This window comes from Pinus tabuliformis, chromosome Q, assembly GCF_031772625.1.
Source record: "Pinus tabuliformis cultivar Carrire ecotype Pingquan chromosome Q, CPIR1, whole genome shotgun sequence".
NCBI classification, from domain to species: domain Eukaryota; kingdom Viridiplantae; phylum Streptophyta; class Pinopsida; order Pinales; family Pinaceae; genus Pinus; species Pinus tabuliformis.
The window spans coordinates 530,810,446-530,829,850 of NC_142296.1; the positions used below are offsets into that span (position 1 = coordinate 530,810,446).

At 35.7% G+C, this 19,405-nt stretch overlaps 1 protein-coding gene across 1 annotated transcript; it reads left to right on the top strand.

Moving 5' to 3' along the window:
• The first annotated feature begins 15,300 nt into the window (after positions 1 to 15,300).
• LOC149220541 (uncharacterized) lies at positions 15,301 to 16,628 on the top strand. The gene is made up of 2 exons (XM_089387133.1): positions 15,301 to 16,403; positions 16,574 to 16,628. Exons 1-2 carry the CDS (start codon positions 15,301 to 15,303, stop codon positions 16,626 to 16,628), a joined length of 1,158 nt encoding a protein of 385 aa, XP_089243259.1.
• Positions 16,629 to 19,405: the final 2,777 nt, after the last annotated feature.

Genomic DNA, 19,405 nt, shown 5'->3' on the forward strand with positions numbered 1-19,405 from the left:
ATTGAGAATTTCTTGCTGCATTTCTCAACATTTTTTGTTGGAGTATCCTTGGTTATGGAAAGCTGAGATAACCTGACCTATCCCCATCAATTGGTATCAGAGCTCAACTATGTTTTTCAAGAATGTTAGAGCCACAAAAAGCTTTCATCTTTACAACTCTTGGACAAATATACATGAAGCTCTTGGAGGAAGCAAAGTTTACAACAGGTTGAGGTAAGGCTTTGTTGAATTAAGATTTGCTGAGTGTGAGGTGTTGTGCAGATAGAGTGGACAGTATCTATCGTGAAGTAGAACTGATTTCTCTTTGGTGATGCAGTTAGAATATCATATATTGGATAGTGGAGATGCTTTCATGTTTGAACACAACTTGACAGTGAAAATATGCTGAAGAGAAAAGGAACCTTACAATAGTAAGTGAGGTGATGGCAGGAGAGTGAAGAGTTGATATTCTCTTAAGAAAGAACAAGTGCATTGGTTGGAGAGGAATCCGTTCAACAAGTAGTGGAAGATTATATCTTGTTATAAATCTTATAAACATTGAGTGTGTTTTTTATGCTAATTAGGGTCATCAAAAGAATTGTGTTTGTAGGAATGTATCGGTAGCAGTTGCCATAGAAAGTAAGCTATGTCAAAGGAGAAGAAGTAGGAAAAACACTTAGATGAAAAATGGTGATATAACCCGACAATAATACTAAGGAGAGTGAGTGGTTGAAGATGCAACAATTGACAACTTTGAAATTTGAGGAGCAAGAGTGCTCAAGAATAGGTTCTATTGCAAAGAACCTAGAGAAGAGAATATACAAAGAGGGTGACTTGGTATGGGTGACAAGTCACAAATTTATTACTAGAAGGGCTAATTACAGCTCACTAGTAGACAAGGCAAATTCAACAAGAGGAAGAGATGAAGATGATTGTTATTGGTCATAGTAGGGGTTCAAAGAAAAATCACAAGCAAAAGAATAAAAGTGCCAAGGTAGTTGGACTCAAAGGAATGAGTGATGAAGGATTTGGGGAGGAGATGGTTGGGTTGAGGATAAAAATCAATCATGTGAAATAGTTGCTACAAGAAATTAAAGATGACTATAGTTATGAGCAAGAAGAATGGCGTTGAACAGGCAGCTCTGTAACAACAAAAGGATGACAACAATAAGAATAATTTTGCAGCAACATTTTTGTGTTCAAGGAAGATTGAGTGAGGAGGTAATGGTATTATGTTTTCAGTTAATTGTGGATTAATTGCTTACTACAAGTAGTAGTAACGAATGATGGAAAGGAACATTGTAGTAGAAACTGAAGGAAGAACAATAGAGTTCCTAGAGGAAGAAGGTGAGTAAATTTCATGCAGAAGCCAAAAAAGTAGAGAATGCTCAGATGAAGATTCTAGAGGAAGGAGTCAGCAAAAATACTGAGAGAAGACTAAGCATGGAAGAGATTAGCATGGTATTTACAAATAAGTTGATGGAATCAGCTGGTTGTAGTGGCTTGTGTGCAGAGCACCGTGAGCATGGAGGAGCTCATAGAAGAAGGATATTTTTGACTATTTAAATTCATAGTAAAGGTTTAGAGAGAAGTCATAATAGATCAAGTTGGGATAAAATTGATAGAGAAGTGGCTAAAATAAAATTACATCTAGAGCCAATGAGAGGACTGCTACAGAGAGATAAGGAAGACCAGGGTTACAAATGGACCCTCCAAAAGAGAGTGAAATGGAATTTATTATAGGTGAATATGAGACAGAGATTAAATGCTCAGTGGAGGAAAAGATCAAGGGAGTTGAATTGTAGCCATGGAAGAACAACTTAAGGGTAGTGAACACATGTGATGAAGGTTTGATGAAAAACCTGAAGAACAAATTTTAGCCAAGGATTGAATTAGGAGGATGAAATTTACAAAAGGAAAGAAGGAAGGTATAGTTGGTTGTATGAAATGAAAACCTATGATTATGAGGAAATTTTTGGCAAGTTTGAACAAGTTAGAGAAAGATTTCGGCGAAAATCACATGGAATGTCATTTGTCGACGCGTTTCGAACCAACCAGTGTGGTTCATCGTCCTGACGATGAACCACACTGGTTGGTTCGAAACGCGTCGACAAATGACATTCCATGTGATTTTCGCCGAAATCTTTCTCTAACTTGATATGGATCACAGAAGCCTAAACTCTAAGTTTGAACAATTCAATAGCAAGTAAAAGATCAGAGTTCGCAGTGGAAGTTATCGAAGAAGGTACAAGTTGATTAAGGATATGGTAAGATATTTGTTTCAATGTGCAGGTGACAGTGGAGGAAGGTGAGAAGATTCACAAAAACCTAAAGAAAGGAGAGCCCATAGGCTTTCAGAGAAGAGAACCAAGAAGATGCCAAAAGCCCAAACTCAAAATAAAGTTTGGTGAGGTATAATGTAGCAAGGTGGAGACTTGTTACTATAGAGGACCGTTGCATCTCACGAGTTGAGGTTGTCATGAGAAGACCAGATGCATATGACCAGGAGGTCACATTTTTCGTACCTTGGGAGTCTGATGCAATGCATAGATGGAGAAAAAATATTGATGAATACTAGACCGTAGCTTGCCAATGTGATAGGATGGTCACATGGTGATGTTGGGAGAGATTTAAATTTTTTTGTAGATATTTGCATTAGGATGTGAGTTTTGTTTTTAGAATAAGTTGGAGGAAATATTTCCTAATGTAAATGTAATTTCAATTTCCCTTATTTTTTGAGAAGGGGAAATGAACCATCACTTGTGACTCTTAGTTACCCATGTTAGATTTCCTTATAAAGAAGTGACTGTTTGAGAATAAGAGTGTGTGTAACTAAGGAGAAGTGCAGTGGAAGAAGAGAGGAGAAGCTCCAACACTAGGAGAAGAGGCAGAGGATGAGAGGCCTGGGTTGCACATGCCCACATTGTAAATCTGGCCAGTTTAATGTATGTTGAATATGATTAATGATCAACTTGGTTAGATGCCTTTGTAACTGTTTTATTTCTTTGTTTGTGTAATCATAATTCGATGTGTTGAGGGATGCACTTGTTGAATCATTTTACAGTAAGAATCTGAATGTGTCATGGTTGTATTCCTTTGTGTCAAATCGGTGCTTTGCTTTAAATGTGATTTGGAGTTGAACACATATTTACCTATGTGTATGGGTCATAGATCGTGTGATGAAGTGTGGTTTCCATCATTGTCTGCTTATGGAAAATGTGTGATTGTGGGTTGATTCCAATGTATTGATTATCCTTGAAAGTGGGTTCTTATTTTATCAAGTTATATTAAGAATCGAGATATTGAATCCATAGATAATTGTGATTTTTTGGAATGTTTCAAAACCCGTGAAGGAGTTCCTGTTGTGTTTTGGTGTGAGAGAGTGTTGGTGATTTGAGCATTGTTAGAGTAAAAACAAAGTATCATGTGTTAATGCCTCTTTGACTGTTTTGATTGGTGGTGTGCATGGTGAGATTTCCAATTGTAAATTCTATAGAAGAATGTGTGTTTGCACCCTGAAATAGTGGCTGCGATTTTCTGTTGGTAATTAATGTGTTGTTGCAACATAAAACTAGACCCTGTTTTGAATTTTTTCAAGACCATTTAAGATTTTTTATGTCTGGTTAGTTTGAGTGAGAGTGTAATCTAGGCAAAGAAAGGTGTGTGAACTCATCTCTTGTCTCAAGGACCCATTCAAACCCATGTAGAATTGATTAGGAACCAAGCCAAGTTGTTTTGGATTCCTGGAATTGTTGGGTTGTGTTATATTCTTTCCATGACTAGCCCACCTAGTTGACCAGGGGGTTAGAGGAGGGTCGGAGTCCCCCCTTCATTGTGTCGATTGCGCAGTGGGGGGGTCACAGGGGAGCGGAAGCTCCCCCTGTACTGGGGGTTTGAGGGGGGTGGTTAGCCCCCCTCTACATGGTCCGAGGCAGCGCCCCGGGGAAAAACAAAATTGGACCCTATATTAGGTGGGGCGAACCTACCTATGGTTTTGTGCATGGTTTTCGCACATGGTTTTGGGCGCGATGGTTTTTGGTCCATGGTATTGGATGCTTCGGCATGTATATATATGTATTGTAACATTGAAATGAACATGATGAAAAATCAAGCTGGTAGTCCCGATTTTGGGATCTAGGGGGAAATCTCTATGTATATGTGTTTTATGTGTTATGTTCTCGCATTGTTTATTTTATATGTTTTAGAATTTGTATGCAGGTAATTTCCGTACGGGGTTAAAACCTACAGGAATATGAAAAGACAGAGTTTTTAGGGCACTACAAAAATATTTTGTAGTGCCTACAACACACAATTTTCTGGGTTGCATGTGAGTTGTTGAAAGCCTGTTTTGGCCAACATGTTGTGTCCTCTGGTAGTTTTGAAGTCTATATGAGGTTTGAATAAGGACTGAAAGGTGGGAGAAATCCCAGTCATAGCATTAGAAGAGGAAATCTCCATTCTTATTTTGACTACATATTTTAAATAATTTGCTGAAATTCCATAATTGGTTTAAAGAATATCTATGGATGTTTGTGTTGGAGTATCCTAGGTTATGGGTAGCCAGGGAAAACTCACCTTTCCCCATCATCATATATAGTTTGCTTGACATTATTTTTCGAAGATATCCGAGAGAGATAAAGGTATAACATACTATAACAATAAAAATGAATCATTGTTTGTTTAATCCAAAGTAGACAAAAAAACCTTAAAGATGTATATATACCAATATAGAAATATATACACCAAAACAATTACCTTAATGAAGGTATGTCAATCGCGTGTTTTTACACCACCAAATTCACCTTTATTTGTTAAGCTATTATTTATGTTTGAAGAAAATATTGTGGGAAATTTAATTCTTTGAATGACCTCTTTTCGATCGTCACTTTGCTTCTTTGTTCATAACAATGGAAGGTTGTTTTGATCTCCATCTATATTTGATCATATCCCACTCTTCATTGCATGAATGGATTACACATTGTCATGACATTTTTTATTTTTATTTTTTTTTCTATATCCCTCATACCATCTATGATCTGCCATAAAGTTTCTATCACATTCTTCCTAATATGCATTGTATCAAGCAAATGGGTTATTCTTAGGTGCTTATAGTAGGGAAATCTCATGAATTGAGTGGGATAACTTTTCATTCCTCGTGGAATACCATGTCCTTCACGTCGACGATTTCTGTTATATTCCAACTTCCATAATCAAGGTTTCATTCTTTATGGTTTTAATCCAGTCTCTTCTTTCCCATTGAAAATATGATTTTCAATAGCACGATACATATGGTTCTTAGAGAGGAAGTGCCTATACTCATCAAACAACCTCTTTCCTAAACTTTTTGAACGACAAGATTTCATCTTAGGACCACAAACTGGACATGAAAATTTACCCTTAGTTTGAAGGCTTGCAAGAGATGGATTAATAATGTCAATTATAAATGAAGGGATTATTTAAAATACATGCATGATATGATATAATTGAAATAATTATATATTATTAAAGTCATGAAATGGAAGAGGGGAGACAGGAGTGGGAGGGGTAATTCAATGCCTCATAGAACAAAAGGAACATAGCTTCACTTGGGGTTCAGGATCAACAACGAAAAACTAAGCAGAATTATGGGTGTATTCGAAAGGTCTTGACCTTGCCAAAGAAAAAGGAATTATGAAGCTGAGGATTATGGGGGATTCAATGTTGGTGATAAGACAAATATCCAAAGCAATGGCAGGAAATTCACCAAGCTTATCCTAAATTGTCCAAAGAATAACATTGTTGGCCTCAAAATTTGAAGAAATTTCTCTACATAATGTCTTCAGATCACTAAATGAGGAATATGACCCCCTTTCCAACTTAAGAGCCCAATTATAATAGGGAGTAATTCTGGTTGATGGAAGGAATTTTGTTGCGCCAATTCCATAATATTCATCATAAATGGGAAAATCCTAGAGATCAAAATAATCGACCCTGATGTTAGTTGATTTAAGGAGAATTAACAACAAATGAAAAATGGAGGCACACAATCCCATAACAAGCAATGGGAAAGGACATCTTGGAGACATAAAATATTTCCCATGTTGCAATCCAAGCTTGACAATCACCACACCTGGAGATACCATGAAGGAGATCATACAGGTTTAAATTCTCAAAGGAAATTCATGCGATAGAGAATGTGGGATTCACAACTAGTTGAGGAGAGAATTAATGTTACAATATACTCCCTCTGCAAGAGGATCACCTCCCGGGATAGAGATCATACTCTGGTAACACAAGCGCTGAAGAATTTAATGCTTGATATGAAAGGAAATGGATCCTGAGACAAGTGGAAAATGATAAATGCCCATGTTACAATCAAAGCTCAATGATCAACACACCTGGAGATACCATGAAGGAGATCGTACAGGTTTATATTCTCAAAGGAAATTCAGGTGATAGATAATGTATGATTTTCATCTAGTTTGGGATTTGCAGCCAGTTGGGGATGGGAAAGGACAGATGGGAGACATAAAATTTTCCCATGTTACAATCCAAGCTCGACAATCACCACACCTAGAGATACCATGAATGATACCATACAGGTTTAAATTCTCAAAGGAAATTAATGAGATAGAGAATGTGGGATTCACAGTCAATTGAGAAGAGAATTAGTGTTACAATATACTCCCTCTGCAAGAGGATCACCCCCCGAGATAGAGATCATACTCTGCTGACACAGGAACTGAAGAATTTAATGCTTGATATGAAAGGAAATGGATCCTGAGACGAATGGAAAATGATAAATTCCCATGTTGTAGTCCAAGATCAATGATCAATACACCTAGAGATACCATGAAGGAGATCATACAGGTTTAAATTCTCAAAGGAAATTCATGCGATAGAGAATGTAGGATTTGCAGCCAGTTGAGGAGAGAATTAATGTTACAGTGTACTCCCTCTACAAGAGGATCACCTTCTGGGATATAGATCATACTTTAGTAACACATGTTGAATAATATAGGGAAATTCATGACTTAGTGATTCTTCTCAAACTTATTGATAACAATTTTTGTTGTCTTCTTCAATTAGCTTTGTTATATTAGTGTGTTCTTCAATCTTCAAACAGTTATCAAAATGGATGATCAACAATAAAAACAAGTACACAAGATGTTGGCTCCAAGCCAGGGAAAAACCTCTCCTCTTGAGAGTAAAACCCTTGAATCTCTTCTTATAGATATTTAGATGAATACCAAGACCCTTGACAAAATAGACACAAGGTTACCTCCAAGATGTTTGTCACTATTCTCTGCACTGTTTGGTCTACAACTCACTGCCTTGATATCACTATACTCCTTCTCCTTATGTCTTCTTTGTCACTATCTTCGACATCTTCTTCTATCGATTTGCCACAATCCTTTGATTCTTCATTGGTTGCAATAGAAATGAGAGAGATCTCACCTTAGTGTTTCACTTAGTACAACCACTGTGTGTGTGTGTGTGTATATATATATATATATATATATATATATATATATATATATATATATATATATATATATATATATATTCATAGTTCCTTGATTAGTTCTCGGATATATATTAAAGTAAGTAATCCTCCGAGAAATATCACTATTTTACATACTTCTTAAGTATGTTACCGAATTTTCCTAAGCTCCTTACAAAAATTTGAGAGATGTATATAATCAATCTTCTTACTAACTACCAAGAGATGTATCACCGAGCTTCTCTTTCCAAATTTGTGAGGAATTTATCATCAATCTTCTCTTGCATACGTGCGAGGACTGTAATACCAAGTTTCTATTACAGACTTGCGAAGTGTGGAGCATTGTCTATGTATTGCGAGACTTATGAGACCGTGATGCTTCCGATATATCCACTGTGTAATCGTTCCTTGATCAATGACTGTAATGCGAAGAAGGTTCCAAAGACATGTTTGTATATCGAGAATAGACTTTTGAGACCGAGATGCTTCAGAGATAACCACAGTGTATGCGTTCCTTTTATCGATGACTGTGATGCGTAGACTATTTTTAAGATTATCCTTTTGACCTTAAGTTAACTCCTATATATATGAGTCAATGATCATGTACCAAGCTGACATGAGTGCCTTAGTTCTGGACCGACATATCAAGAAGATTTACTGTGTATTATAGAGAGGTTTTGCATGATAATAGTGACACTAATCTTGGAGCTTAACCTTTGACCTTATGACTTTCATAACACTTATGATGAAACATAGAAATCCTAAAGACATCAAGAATAAGTCTTTGACCTATGGTAAACACATCTTGCTCATGAAACCCATGATGTAAGGAATAACAATTGTTTTCTTCATAAAATTATGTAGAAAATCCTATAGATTCACAAACTCATGCAATTTACTAAAGCACAGGACAAGAATCTACTTCTAGTTTCATTCAACGAAGGCCAATAGATCGATGAAAAAAATAATCGATAAGAGGAAGATAATCAAATACACATAGTACAATAAATATCCAAGGGAAGCAACAACTGAAAACCCCAGTATCTATATTGCATATATTAGAAATCCAAGATGATAATACAATTCTTCTTCTCACAAGAACAATCCTAGCACCCAGTAAAATCAATCTCCAGCTCACAAGAAAACTCTTGGCCAACACTTAGCCAATTCTCTAGCTCACCAAGCCCCTATTTCCTTACGCAATTCCTATGGTTGATTAGTCCATATTAATGGGAACTAGTGCATCCAAAACTACGCAATCCCTTCAAGGTTCAGTTCTTGATTGCATGCATGATCTATACAACTCAGTAAATCATACAACTAATAGTACACTATCCCTGCACTCTAGTCTCAACTGGGTCTTTCTCATAATCAACATGCATGAGTTTCTGATGAGGGAATCTTCAGTTAACTGGAGTACCACTAGTTAATGCATTAGTGCACCAATTGACTGTTAACTCACTATTAGTTCCTCAAACAATTTGGAATTAATTTAAATGAACTTAACTCAGTAAACTGAGTTATCTAATTACAACTCACAATTAACTCATCTTGGACCCCTATAATATAGGGAGAAAATATACATGACTTCAGAGAGGCTTTCAACTCGAAATTCCTAAGCTAATTAAGTTAATTAAACTTAATTAACTATTTAAAAGTTGTTATGAGAATAGCATTCAATTTTTGATCCAGGTGGATCTTCAGATACAATGGCATGGAAAAAGCTCCAAAATCAAAGTGCTCAGAATGAAGTCGACCCAGGACTAGAGTGTAGATCTCGTTGTCCTGATTCCAACGACGTGAACGATACTTCAATCCGAGTCTGGATGATGAAGTTATCATGAAAATAAATTTACCTTGTTCCTTTGGAAAATGAGAATTTTCCCAAAAAAAATGGACTTTTAAGCTTTAAAAGGCAAAATCGAAATCGCTACATCCAAAGGGGCGGACTTAAGGAGCGCAACGAAACCCCCCGATTAGCGATCTCCAATTAGATAAGATCAGTGGAATCGGTATCGGCGATATCACACTACAACAAAACAGGCAATTTGCGCCAGATTTAGCACCAGATTCTAGTGCATTTTTTTCTCAATTGGGATGAGCAACCTGGCGCTAAATCTGGCTCTATTGTACAATTTTTAAAGCGTCCTTTTTTGCACCAAATTTTGCATCTTTTTTACGCCAAATTTTCCATCATTTTCTGCATCATATTTTGCACCAAGATTTTCATTTGGTTTTACAACAGGTTTTGCTTCTAGTTTTGTGCCTTTTTTTGCATCTATTTTTGCATCATTTTTTGCTTCCTCTTTTGTGGAATTCTTTGCTTCTATTTTTGTGTCATAATTTGCATCGATTTTTACACCATCTTTGACATCTTATTTAGCGCCTTTTTTTACATCCAATTTGTGCCAATTTTTGCATCTGGTCTTATGCCATCTTTTGCTTCTAATTTTGTACTTATTTTTACATCTATTTTTTTGCCAATTTTTCTGCCTTTTTTTACACCATCTTTTCCATCCAATTTTGCACCATATGTTGAATCTGATTTAGTGCCAAATTTCGCATGCATTTTTGCACCATTTTTTGCATCCACTTTTGCATTTTATTTATCTCCCTTTTTTGCATCCTATTTTGCACCATATTTTGTATTTAATTTTGCATCATTTGTTGCATCCAATTTAGCATCATTTTTAACACCATTTCTTGCATCCAATTTTTCATCCTTTTGAGCATCTAAATTTGCATCCTATGTTGAACCATATATTGCATCCACCTTTGCATCCCATTTTGTGTCTATTGTTACGTTCACTTTTGAGCCATTTTTTCGTCTACTTTTGCATTTGTTTTTGCACCAAGTTTTGAATGATTTGTTGCATCATTTTACATCCAATGTTGCATCTCAATTTGCATCCAAAATTGAGCCATTTTTATGCCCATTTTTGCACCATTTTTTCTTCTTTTGTGTCCAATTTTGCACCATTTTTTATGTCCAAATTTGCATCCTTTTTGGTATCTAGTTTTTCATCCTTTTTGGCTTCCAAATTTGCATCCTTTTTTCTGCCACATTTTGTGTCCACATTTGCATCTCATTTTGCACCTAGATTTTAGTTGGAATTTTCATCTAGTTATGCATCATCTTTGACATCCTTGGTTTCACCATTTTTTAGTCCCATTTTGCATCTTGTTTTGTGTCTTTTCTTACATCCTTTTTGCATCCTAATTTTACACCATTCTTTGCATCCTCATTTTGGTGTCCATTTTTGCATCCTTATTTGCACCCAATTCGGTATCCTTTCATATGCCCTATTTTGTTCCCTTCTTTGTGTCTAGTGTTGCACCCTTTTTTAATTTTACTTTAAAAACCTTTTTGTGTCATTGTTTGCATATTGTTTTGATGGCTAATTTAACATCCAATTCTACTCCCAATTTTTCATCCATGGTTAAATCCACTTTTGGCTTCTTGTTTAGAGTTTTACTTTTATTTCCATTTATGACCACCTCTATGGGTTCATTTTACTAAGTTCATTTACCTAGTGAAATATATTAAATTTTCTAAATATCATTTTGCTGTAGGATTTAATTCATGGTTAGATGAAAACAAAACCCTCTCAGTTTATCTTAGAAACCTAGGACAAACCAATTAAGAGAAAGGTTGTTCTAAGGCTTAGGATTCTTAGTAGATCAAGATGTAGAGTATAGATTAAGAAAAAGAGAATGAATTCTTGTGAGTCCTCGCATGCAGGTCTTCTTGGAGTTTTTCGTATAGCCAAGAAGCGCTCCTAGCTAGCTCCAAAGCTTGGTCCTACACATAAGAGAGAGAATAAAGCAACCTTCACAACATAATATCTTAATAATCAAAACTATAAAAAACATATAAATATTATTGAATAAATAAATATAAACCAAAAACCCATGCATACATTAGTTAAATAGAAGAAGTAAAGAATGAATAGAAACATATGGAAGGAAGAACAATTGATCTATATGAATAAAGGAGTTGGAGGAAAGTTACAACAATCAGATATAGTTGCAACATCACCTCCCCCAACTCATAGCTCCAAAACTCTCCCTCTCAAGACAGATCTCAAGAGCGTGACAATACAAAATTCCCATCATTTTTTCAATGGCCAAGCCTCTAATATATAGGAAAGTGGAGGCTATGAAGATTTCCAAAATTCCTCATTAGTTCAATTTGGGAAAAATCTTTTGGGTGAATAATGTTTCCTCATATAAAAAAGGAATTTTCCACATTTTAGATGCTTTTGTGCTTAGGAAAAAGCTTCCCCATGCTTTATGGCTCTTTCCCACTTTTGTATGCTTTTATTTTTAGGAAAAAGCTAAAGATGAGGATAAAGAGATTACATTCCACCATATGTTTCCGAAAGTGACCAAGAATGTCAAATTCAAATTCTAGTTTGCTTATGTTTTAGTTTTTTTTTAAATATATATTTAGTTTTAGTATTTTTTTTTTCTAGAAAAATATATTTAGTTTTTGGTATATTTTTCTATAAGAAAAATTATATTTTGTTTTTATAAAAATGGATTTTAAACATTCCATTCATGCTAAATTTGTGATTTTATGATAGGAGTTTAAATTATATATAGTAAAGTAACTTAATGTCATGTGTCGTGTTGCTGAGATGGGTGTTATACATCTCTTTCTTGCTAAGTTATAGAATGTGCTTGGGTTTTCTTAATGCAATAAAACTAATTATGTTCTTCATGATATCTTGAAATGTTCATCTTGAACCAGGCTAATAAAACAATAAAGTTAAAATAGGTTTTCCTTTGTCCTTTATAGATCTTTGTCCCCATTAATCTTGGTCTTAATAGATTAATTGTCTTGTGGTGGCCTTGAGTGGTCACTTCCATTAGTTGCATGCTTTGTAGTTTTCAGTTAGTGACATTTTTTAGGCTTGATAATATGTTATTTAATTTATCAAAATGTGTTATTGTCCATATTATTGTTAAATATTAATATTAAATATGCTGATTTTTAAGCACGTTTTAGCAAAACTTTCCCAAAATGTTTACAAATTGTATTTTATAATGCAATGATTCTTTGCTTGATGAAATTGTTTTGGATATTTTTTTTAATGATTCATTGATTGATGAAATTGTTATGGATATTTTTTTTAGTATATTAAATTGTATGTGATAAAATAAAAAATCACCTCTTTTTTAGATTTTCATTGATCAATTTCCCTTAAGGCCATCAAGTTCACCATTTGGTCCCAGGTTAAGGAAATATAGGAGTCATGAAGTGGAATTGTCCAAGCACTTAAATCTTGAGACATGTTTCTTTTTAGTCACTTTATACTTTCTTTCTATGTAAATTTTTGATGAAAATAGTCTTGGAACATGAGGGGCGTCAATAGTAAGCGAAAACAAACTCCTAAAAGAAAAATGGTATGCAAAGCACCCATAAATAATGTTGATATAAGAAGCAAAAATATTAATTGAGGTTCAACCTCATATAATTAGAAAATGGGGGAGGAATTTCCAAGTAGTAGTGATTGATGCTTAGAGATACTTGGGTGGAATGGTTATTATTTGAAATGATTAAGACATCAAGGTTACCAATATGTTTACCTCTTTTCGCATTATGACAATACAATTTTAGTTAATTGACATTGAGAACTACTACCATGTATCCAATGTCTATGACTCCAATATCGCAAATGGAAAACCTCTATTTCTCAATTCTATTTCTAGCACAAGTAATTTATACTCCCCATCTCCATGGATTGTTGGGAGTGACTTCAATATTATAAGTGTCTCGAGGAAAAGAAAGAATGAATCGAAATGTTTAACAAGATATTTTGTAAGCTATACCATTAAAGACACAAAGTAGTCTCCATTAAAGTTGTCAAGAAATGAGTCTCCAACCCACACATGTGGATCAATGAGATGTAATACATGTGTGTGTGGTTACGAACTCAATACACCTCTATAATAACTCCACAAACTTATGTATTTCACTCTGTCACATAAATTGACAGTAGTGTGACATAAGTAAACCAAGAGTAGACATGAAAGCCTTAGGAAACAAACATTCCTTAGATCCTCAATTAGGTGCTTAAATGATGAAGTGAAAATGCAAGGAGAAAAGAAGAATTCATGATTTAACCATCACATACATGTGATCAAGTGTGACTAGGAGTGTATATATTCATATATTTTCCAAAGAGGGAGTGAATACATGAGTTACCATTTATTGGCCCTTATTTTTCTTTCTTTTTCATTTTCTTATATATAGGACTTAGGGAATAAGGTTTTCATAAGTTTGGCACAACTCATAGATATAAGATTTACATGAATGTTCACTTCAACCTTAGAGTTTAGACTTAGATAAATCAATATAGTTTATGTTTAATGATTTTGGCTTTCACTTTTTTATTGTATTTCATCACAAATACAAAAGGGGAAATATTTTGCCACAAATCTATGAATGCTTAATCATAAAGTCGTCATGTGATGAAAACAAATTAATGATGTTATTCTCTACGAAAATGATGGGTATTCTTGAGAAAATCTTATGCTTGTCGATGTTTCCTCCCTGGTTGAGAGGGAGTGAGGGTAGACACCATGTTATCCATGTGTCATGTACTATGGCTAGGATTAACAATCGTAAGCCTAGTAAAGGCACTAGTAGGGATAATGGTGGATTGGATAAACATCTGGGACCAATATTCTTTGAGAATTTGGACATTGACTAGGACTAATCGCCATAAGTCAAGTACATTAATCCAAGATAAGAATAGTCATGAGGATTGACATTTTCTGGTGTCAAATATTATGATAGTGGATTAGGAAATGATCATGTGAGGACATACCTGGTAAACTTCTTGGTGGGGTAAGTGCCTTGAAAGGCAGTGGTGTCCAAATTTATGCCTCCTAACATTGTGCTCTGATCTAATGGAGAGATAAACTTGTTAGTCAAGGCCTTACTATTTTGAAAGTTTTGACTATGATGATGTAAATCATCATTGATGCTTATCAATCTAGATCCCTTCTTATATGAATATTTCAACTTGAGAGTACTTTTTTGTCTGATTATGAGTACCTCGCTAGTTTAGAGGGAGAGTCATCATCTTCATTATTGCCATCATCACCACCATCAATGTGATCATTATTGTCATCATTTCATTATCATCATAATCACCATTCATGTCTTCTTCATGATCATCATCATCATCATGATTTTGTATATTGTCGTCAATTGTTCATAATTATAGGTATCATAAGAAAGATCACCAACCTTAGGACACATGATATATGAAAGAAAAATAACCACTTTATTTTTTAGAAATGATTGATGATCATCAACATCACTACCATTATCATCGTCATTATAATTGTCATCATCCCCATCATCATAACCAATATAAGTTTTATCATAATTTTTGTCATCTTCATCATGAACATCATAATCATCATTCATGCCATTATTGTTCTTGATTATGACCAAGATGAAAATAATGATAATGATGATCAGATGATGATGACTTGGAAGATGACGCCAAAGATAATTATTATGATTTTGACCATGATAACATTTAAAAATTGGGAGGAATGGCCAAGGTCATTAGCATCATCATCATTCTCATTTTAACTCCCATCGTCTTTATCATCATTGTCATTATCATAACAATCGCAATTCATGTCATCGTCATCACCTTCATTATCATCATCGTTATAATTATTGACATTGTCATCAGTTGTTCATAATTTTCAATGTCATAAGAAATATAATCAATGCAAAAGATATGATGTGTGTTGGAAAATGGATGCAAAAGTAAACAAAAAAATGGGGGTAAAAATAGACGTAAATTTGGATGAAGAGTGGACACAATGGAGACATTAGTGGCCTCAAGATATCGGTGGACTGCTTCCTCACCCACCTCCTTTTTGTGGATGACGTTATGATATTCCTGGATGGAAGCACCCAGGACTCCCGTTCCTTCTCCAATATCATCTCCCTCTTCTCCTCTGCCACTGGGATGCAGGCCAACCACTCAAAATCATCCATCATTCTCTCCAGAACCACTGTTCATGAATCCCAGATGGCTCTACAGCTATTCCCTTACAGCATACACCCCTTGGATCAGGGCCTTAAATACTTGGGTTATTGGATCAAGCCTATTAGCCCTAAAGTAGCAGACTGGATCTGGCTAGTGGTCAAACTGGAGAAAAAGCTCAATATCTGGAGCCATAGATACCTATCACGAGCTGGTAGACTCGTCCTGATCAAATCTATTTTGGAAGCTACTCCGGTCTTCTGGATGGCCTTGGCATGGATCCCTCGCAGCATCCTGTCCAGACTGCAGCAGACCTGCAATAGGTACTTATGGAATGGGTCAATAGAAAAGCGCATCTTTGCATGGATTGGATGGAAGAGGATTGCCATCCCAAAGAAATGGGGAGGTTGGGGCCTCAAAGATCTCCCTTCTTTCGCACAGGCCCTGGCTGCAAAGATGGGATGGACACTAATCACTGGGGACAATCTATGGACCCATATTGTATATCACAAATACATTTGGCCCCATCAAATAATGGATTGGATCCGGCTCCCATCCTGGCCCAAAGCTGGGATATCATCTGTTTGGAAAGCACTCCTCCATGCTATACCACTCATCAGAGATAACCTGATATGGAAAATAAACGATGGCACTCAGGCTAGGATCGGACTGGACCCATGGAACGGTAGCGGAGGAAGGCACATATTGCCTGAAGCCCTCGTTCGTCACCTGCACTCACAAGGGATCTCTCACATTGCTGACATAGCGGATCCACAGCACACCACCATCTTCAATCAGCAATGGAAATCGGCACAACAGATCAACATCCCACCTCTTTGGCACCAAGATTGGCAGTCTTATATAAACGCCTTATCTGAATCGCACATCAGGATCAAGCAGGGACCTGATGAGCTCATATGGTATCCTTCGGAGCATGGCACATACACCCCAAAATCGGGATACCTATCTCTGATCGCTCATAAGGCTCCGGATTTAATATCATTCTGGTGGAACTCCATCTGGAAATTAACAGCTCCACCTAGGCAGAAATTATTTTTTTGGTGTATCCTAAAAGGGGTGGTTCCCACAGGGGAATACCTCATGAGACGTGCGATCCATGGACCGTCTTGGTGCATCCTGTGTAAACAGTCTGCTGAATCGTGCACGCACCTATTTCTACAATGCACTGTCCTATCGCATATATGGCAATCTATCTCCCCTGCTATACAATTTTCCGGTAAATGGGAGGGGGTCGACATCAATCAAACCTGGGAGACGTGGTACAACCAGCATAGGAACACAAAACTACAGAGCCTGCCTATCATCATCTGCTGGTACCTCTGGTTGGCCCGAAACCGTTTGACTTTCGAGGACAAATTGGTACAGTGGCCGCATCTAACTGCTAAGATCATTGCTGTCTTCAATGATATACCTGAGCCACCGCAGCCTAAGGTCCGCCGTCCCCGGGATCCCCCTCAAATCGATCACAGCTGCCCATGGGCTTATTTCGATGGAGCAGCCCAACAGCAGGGATGCGGAGGGGGCTTTCTCCTCTTCATTAACGATCAACATTTCTATAAAGCAAAGCTGGGTCTGGGTGTTGGTTCTAACAACTTTGCAGAGATCATCACCCTCCGCCATCTCATTCATTTTGCATTGAGCCATAACTGCTTGCATTTAAACATATTCGGACATTCAAAGATTGTCATTGATTGGTTCAATAATATTTCTACTTGCCACTCGCACACACTCAACAGTATACTGGATGAAATAAATTTACTGAAGGAACAGTTTAATAACATCTCTTGCAATCATATCTACAGGGAACACAACAACAGTGCCGACCAACTATCCAAGGAGGCTACGGTACTTCCCAGAGGCGAGTGGATGATACAGGAGCAGCGGGGCGCAAATGCATATCAGTACTATCACCGCCCATACATAGATGCACAATATCATAGGGCAGCCAGCCCATGAACAAACATGAACTGATATTTTTGAACTATTTTGTATATAGCTGATAAATATTATAACTGTGGCAATATGTATATATGGCGATGTAAAACATCCTGCGAGATGATTTTTGTTTTTTGATAGACAGTAATGGAATCTACAGATACCCACATGTGTAGTGGAAGAACATACAGCATATGCAAATGCATCTACAACATGTAATTTTTCCAATCAATGAAAGATTACGATTTTTCCAGTGGAAAAAAAAGAAGAGTGGACACAACATAAGTAGATGCAAAACAAGACAGAAAAATTGAACAAAAGTGGATGAAAAAGTAGATGCAATAGTTCATACAAACTTGAACACAAAATAGGACTCAAACATGGATGAAAAAGTGGAAGAAAACATGGGCACAATAGTAGGCATAAAACTTAGCATGAATTGTGGTGAAACAAATGTGGATACTCCAATGAATGTAAAAAAAAGGGACACAAAATTGAATGCAAAAAGGAGGAAAACTTGGATAAAAAAGGGATGTAAACATGGGCCAAACATGGGTGCAATAGTGAACACAAAATTAGTTGCAAAACTAGGCAAATCAAAAGTGGATGTAAAAGTAAATTCGAAATGGGATGCAAAAAACATAAACAATATTTGATGCAAACTTGGACACAAAAGAGGATGCAAATATGGATGCAATAGTGGAAGAAAATGTGGGTTGCAATGATAGGCATAAGATATGGCACAAATAATAGCACAAAAAAGGTGGATGTAATAATAGACACAAAAAAATATGCAAACTTAGATGCAAGACAAGATGCTATAAGGGATGTAAAAGTGGATGCAAACACGGGTGCAACATGAGAAACAAAATTGGATGCAAAATATGGATGAAATGGAAGTACATGCAAAAGAAGATACAAAATGAGATGCAAAACCCAACACAAAAGTGGATGCAAAAATAGATGAAATATTTTATGCAAAAGAGGATGTGAAGATGGATGCAAAATTGGAAGCAAACGTGGGTACAACAGTATGTGCAAAACATGGAACAAATTTTTTCACAACAAAAGTAGATGTAATGATAGATGCAAAAAAAGAAGCAAATGAAGATGAAAAATAGGATGCAAAAAGGGATGTAAAAGTGGGTGTAAACATGGGTGCAACAATGGATGTAAAACAACTTTTGCAACTTATTTGAAAGAGCAATTTTGTCCCAACAATTAGACTTGTAGCATAAAGAACATGGTTAATACATATGATTCGACCAAAAACTAGTTACTACCAAAATTCAACCAAAAAAAATATTACTGCATAAAAATAGAATTAAAAACAAAAACTTCCCAAATTAAAAATAAATAAATGATAAACTTTTTTTTACCAAAATTTAGTGATTTTTTTAGTGCTAATACTAACATCACCATTACAACAAGATATAAGAGGGATATAATGCAAAAAGTTTAATAATAATATGTATGTAGAAGATGGTCTTCAGACTGGTGAATTCATGATAATCAATGGGACTACAATCAAAATAATTGGATGTTATTTACTTTTTTACATAGATTGTCAAAATAATTGCATAAATCGATTTTTTTTAACCAAAATTTAACAAAAACTTTGCTAGTGCTAACATTAGAACCACCATTACAACAAGATATCTTTCTAGTGTTGACAACACCATTATAGTAAGATACCTCAAGAGAGACAGAAAATTTAAAAAGTATGATAGTAATATGTATCCAGAAGATGGTAGTGAAACTAGTAATTGTTCATTCTCATTATCATAATCATTGTCATCATCATCACCATCATCCTTGTCATCGTTATTGCCATCATTACATTATCATCATAATCACCATTCATGCCATCATCATCAGCTCCATCATCATCATCATTATGGACATTGTTTGCAATTGTTTATAATTATAGACATTGTAAGAAATATCATCAACCCAAAAAATGTGA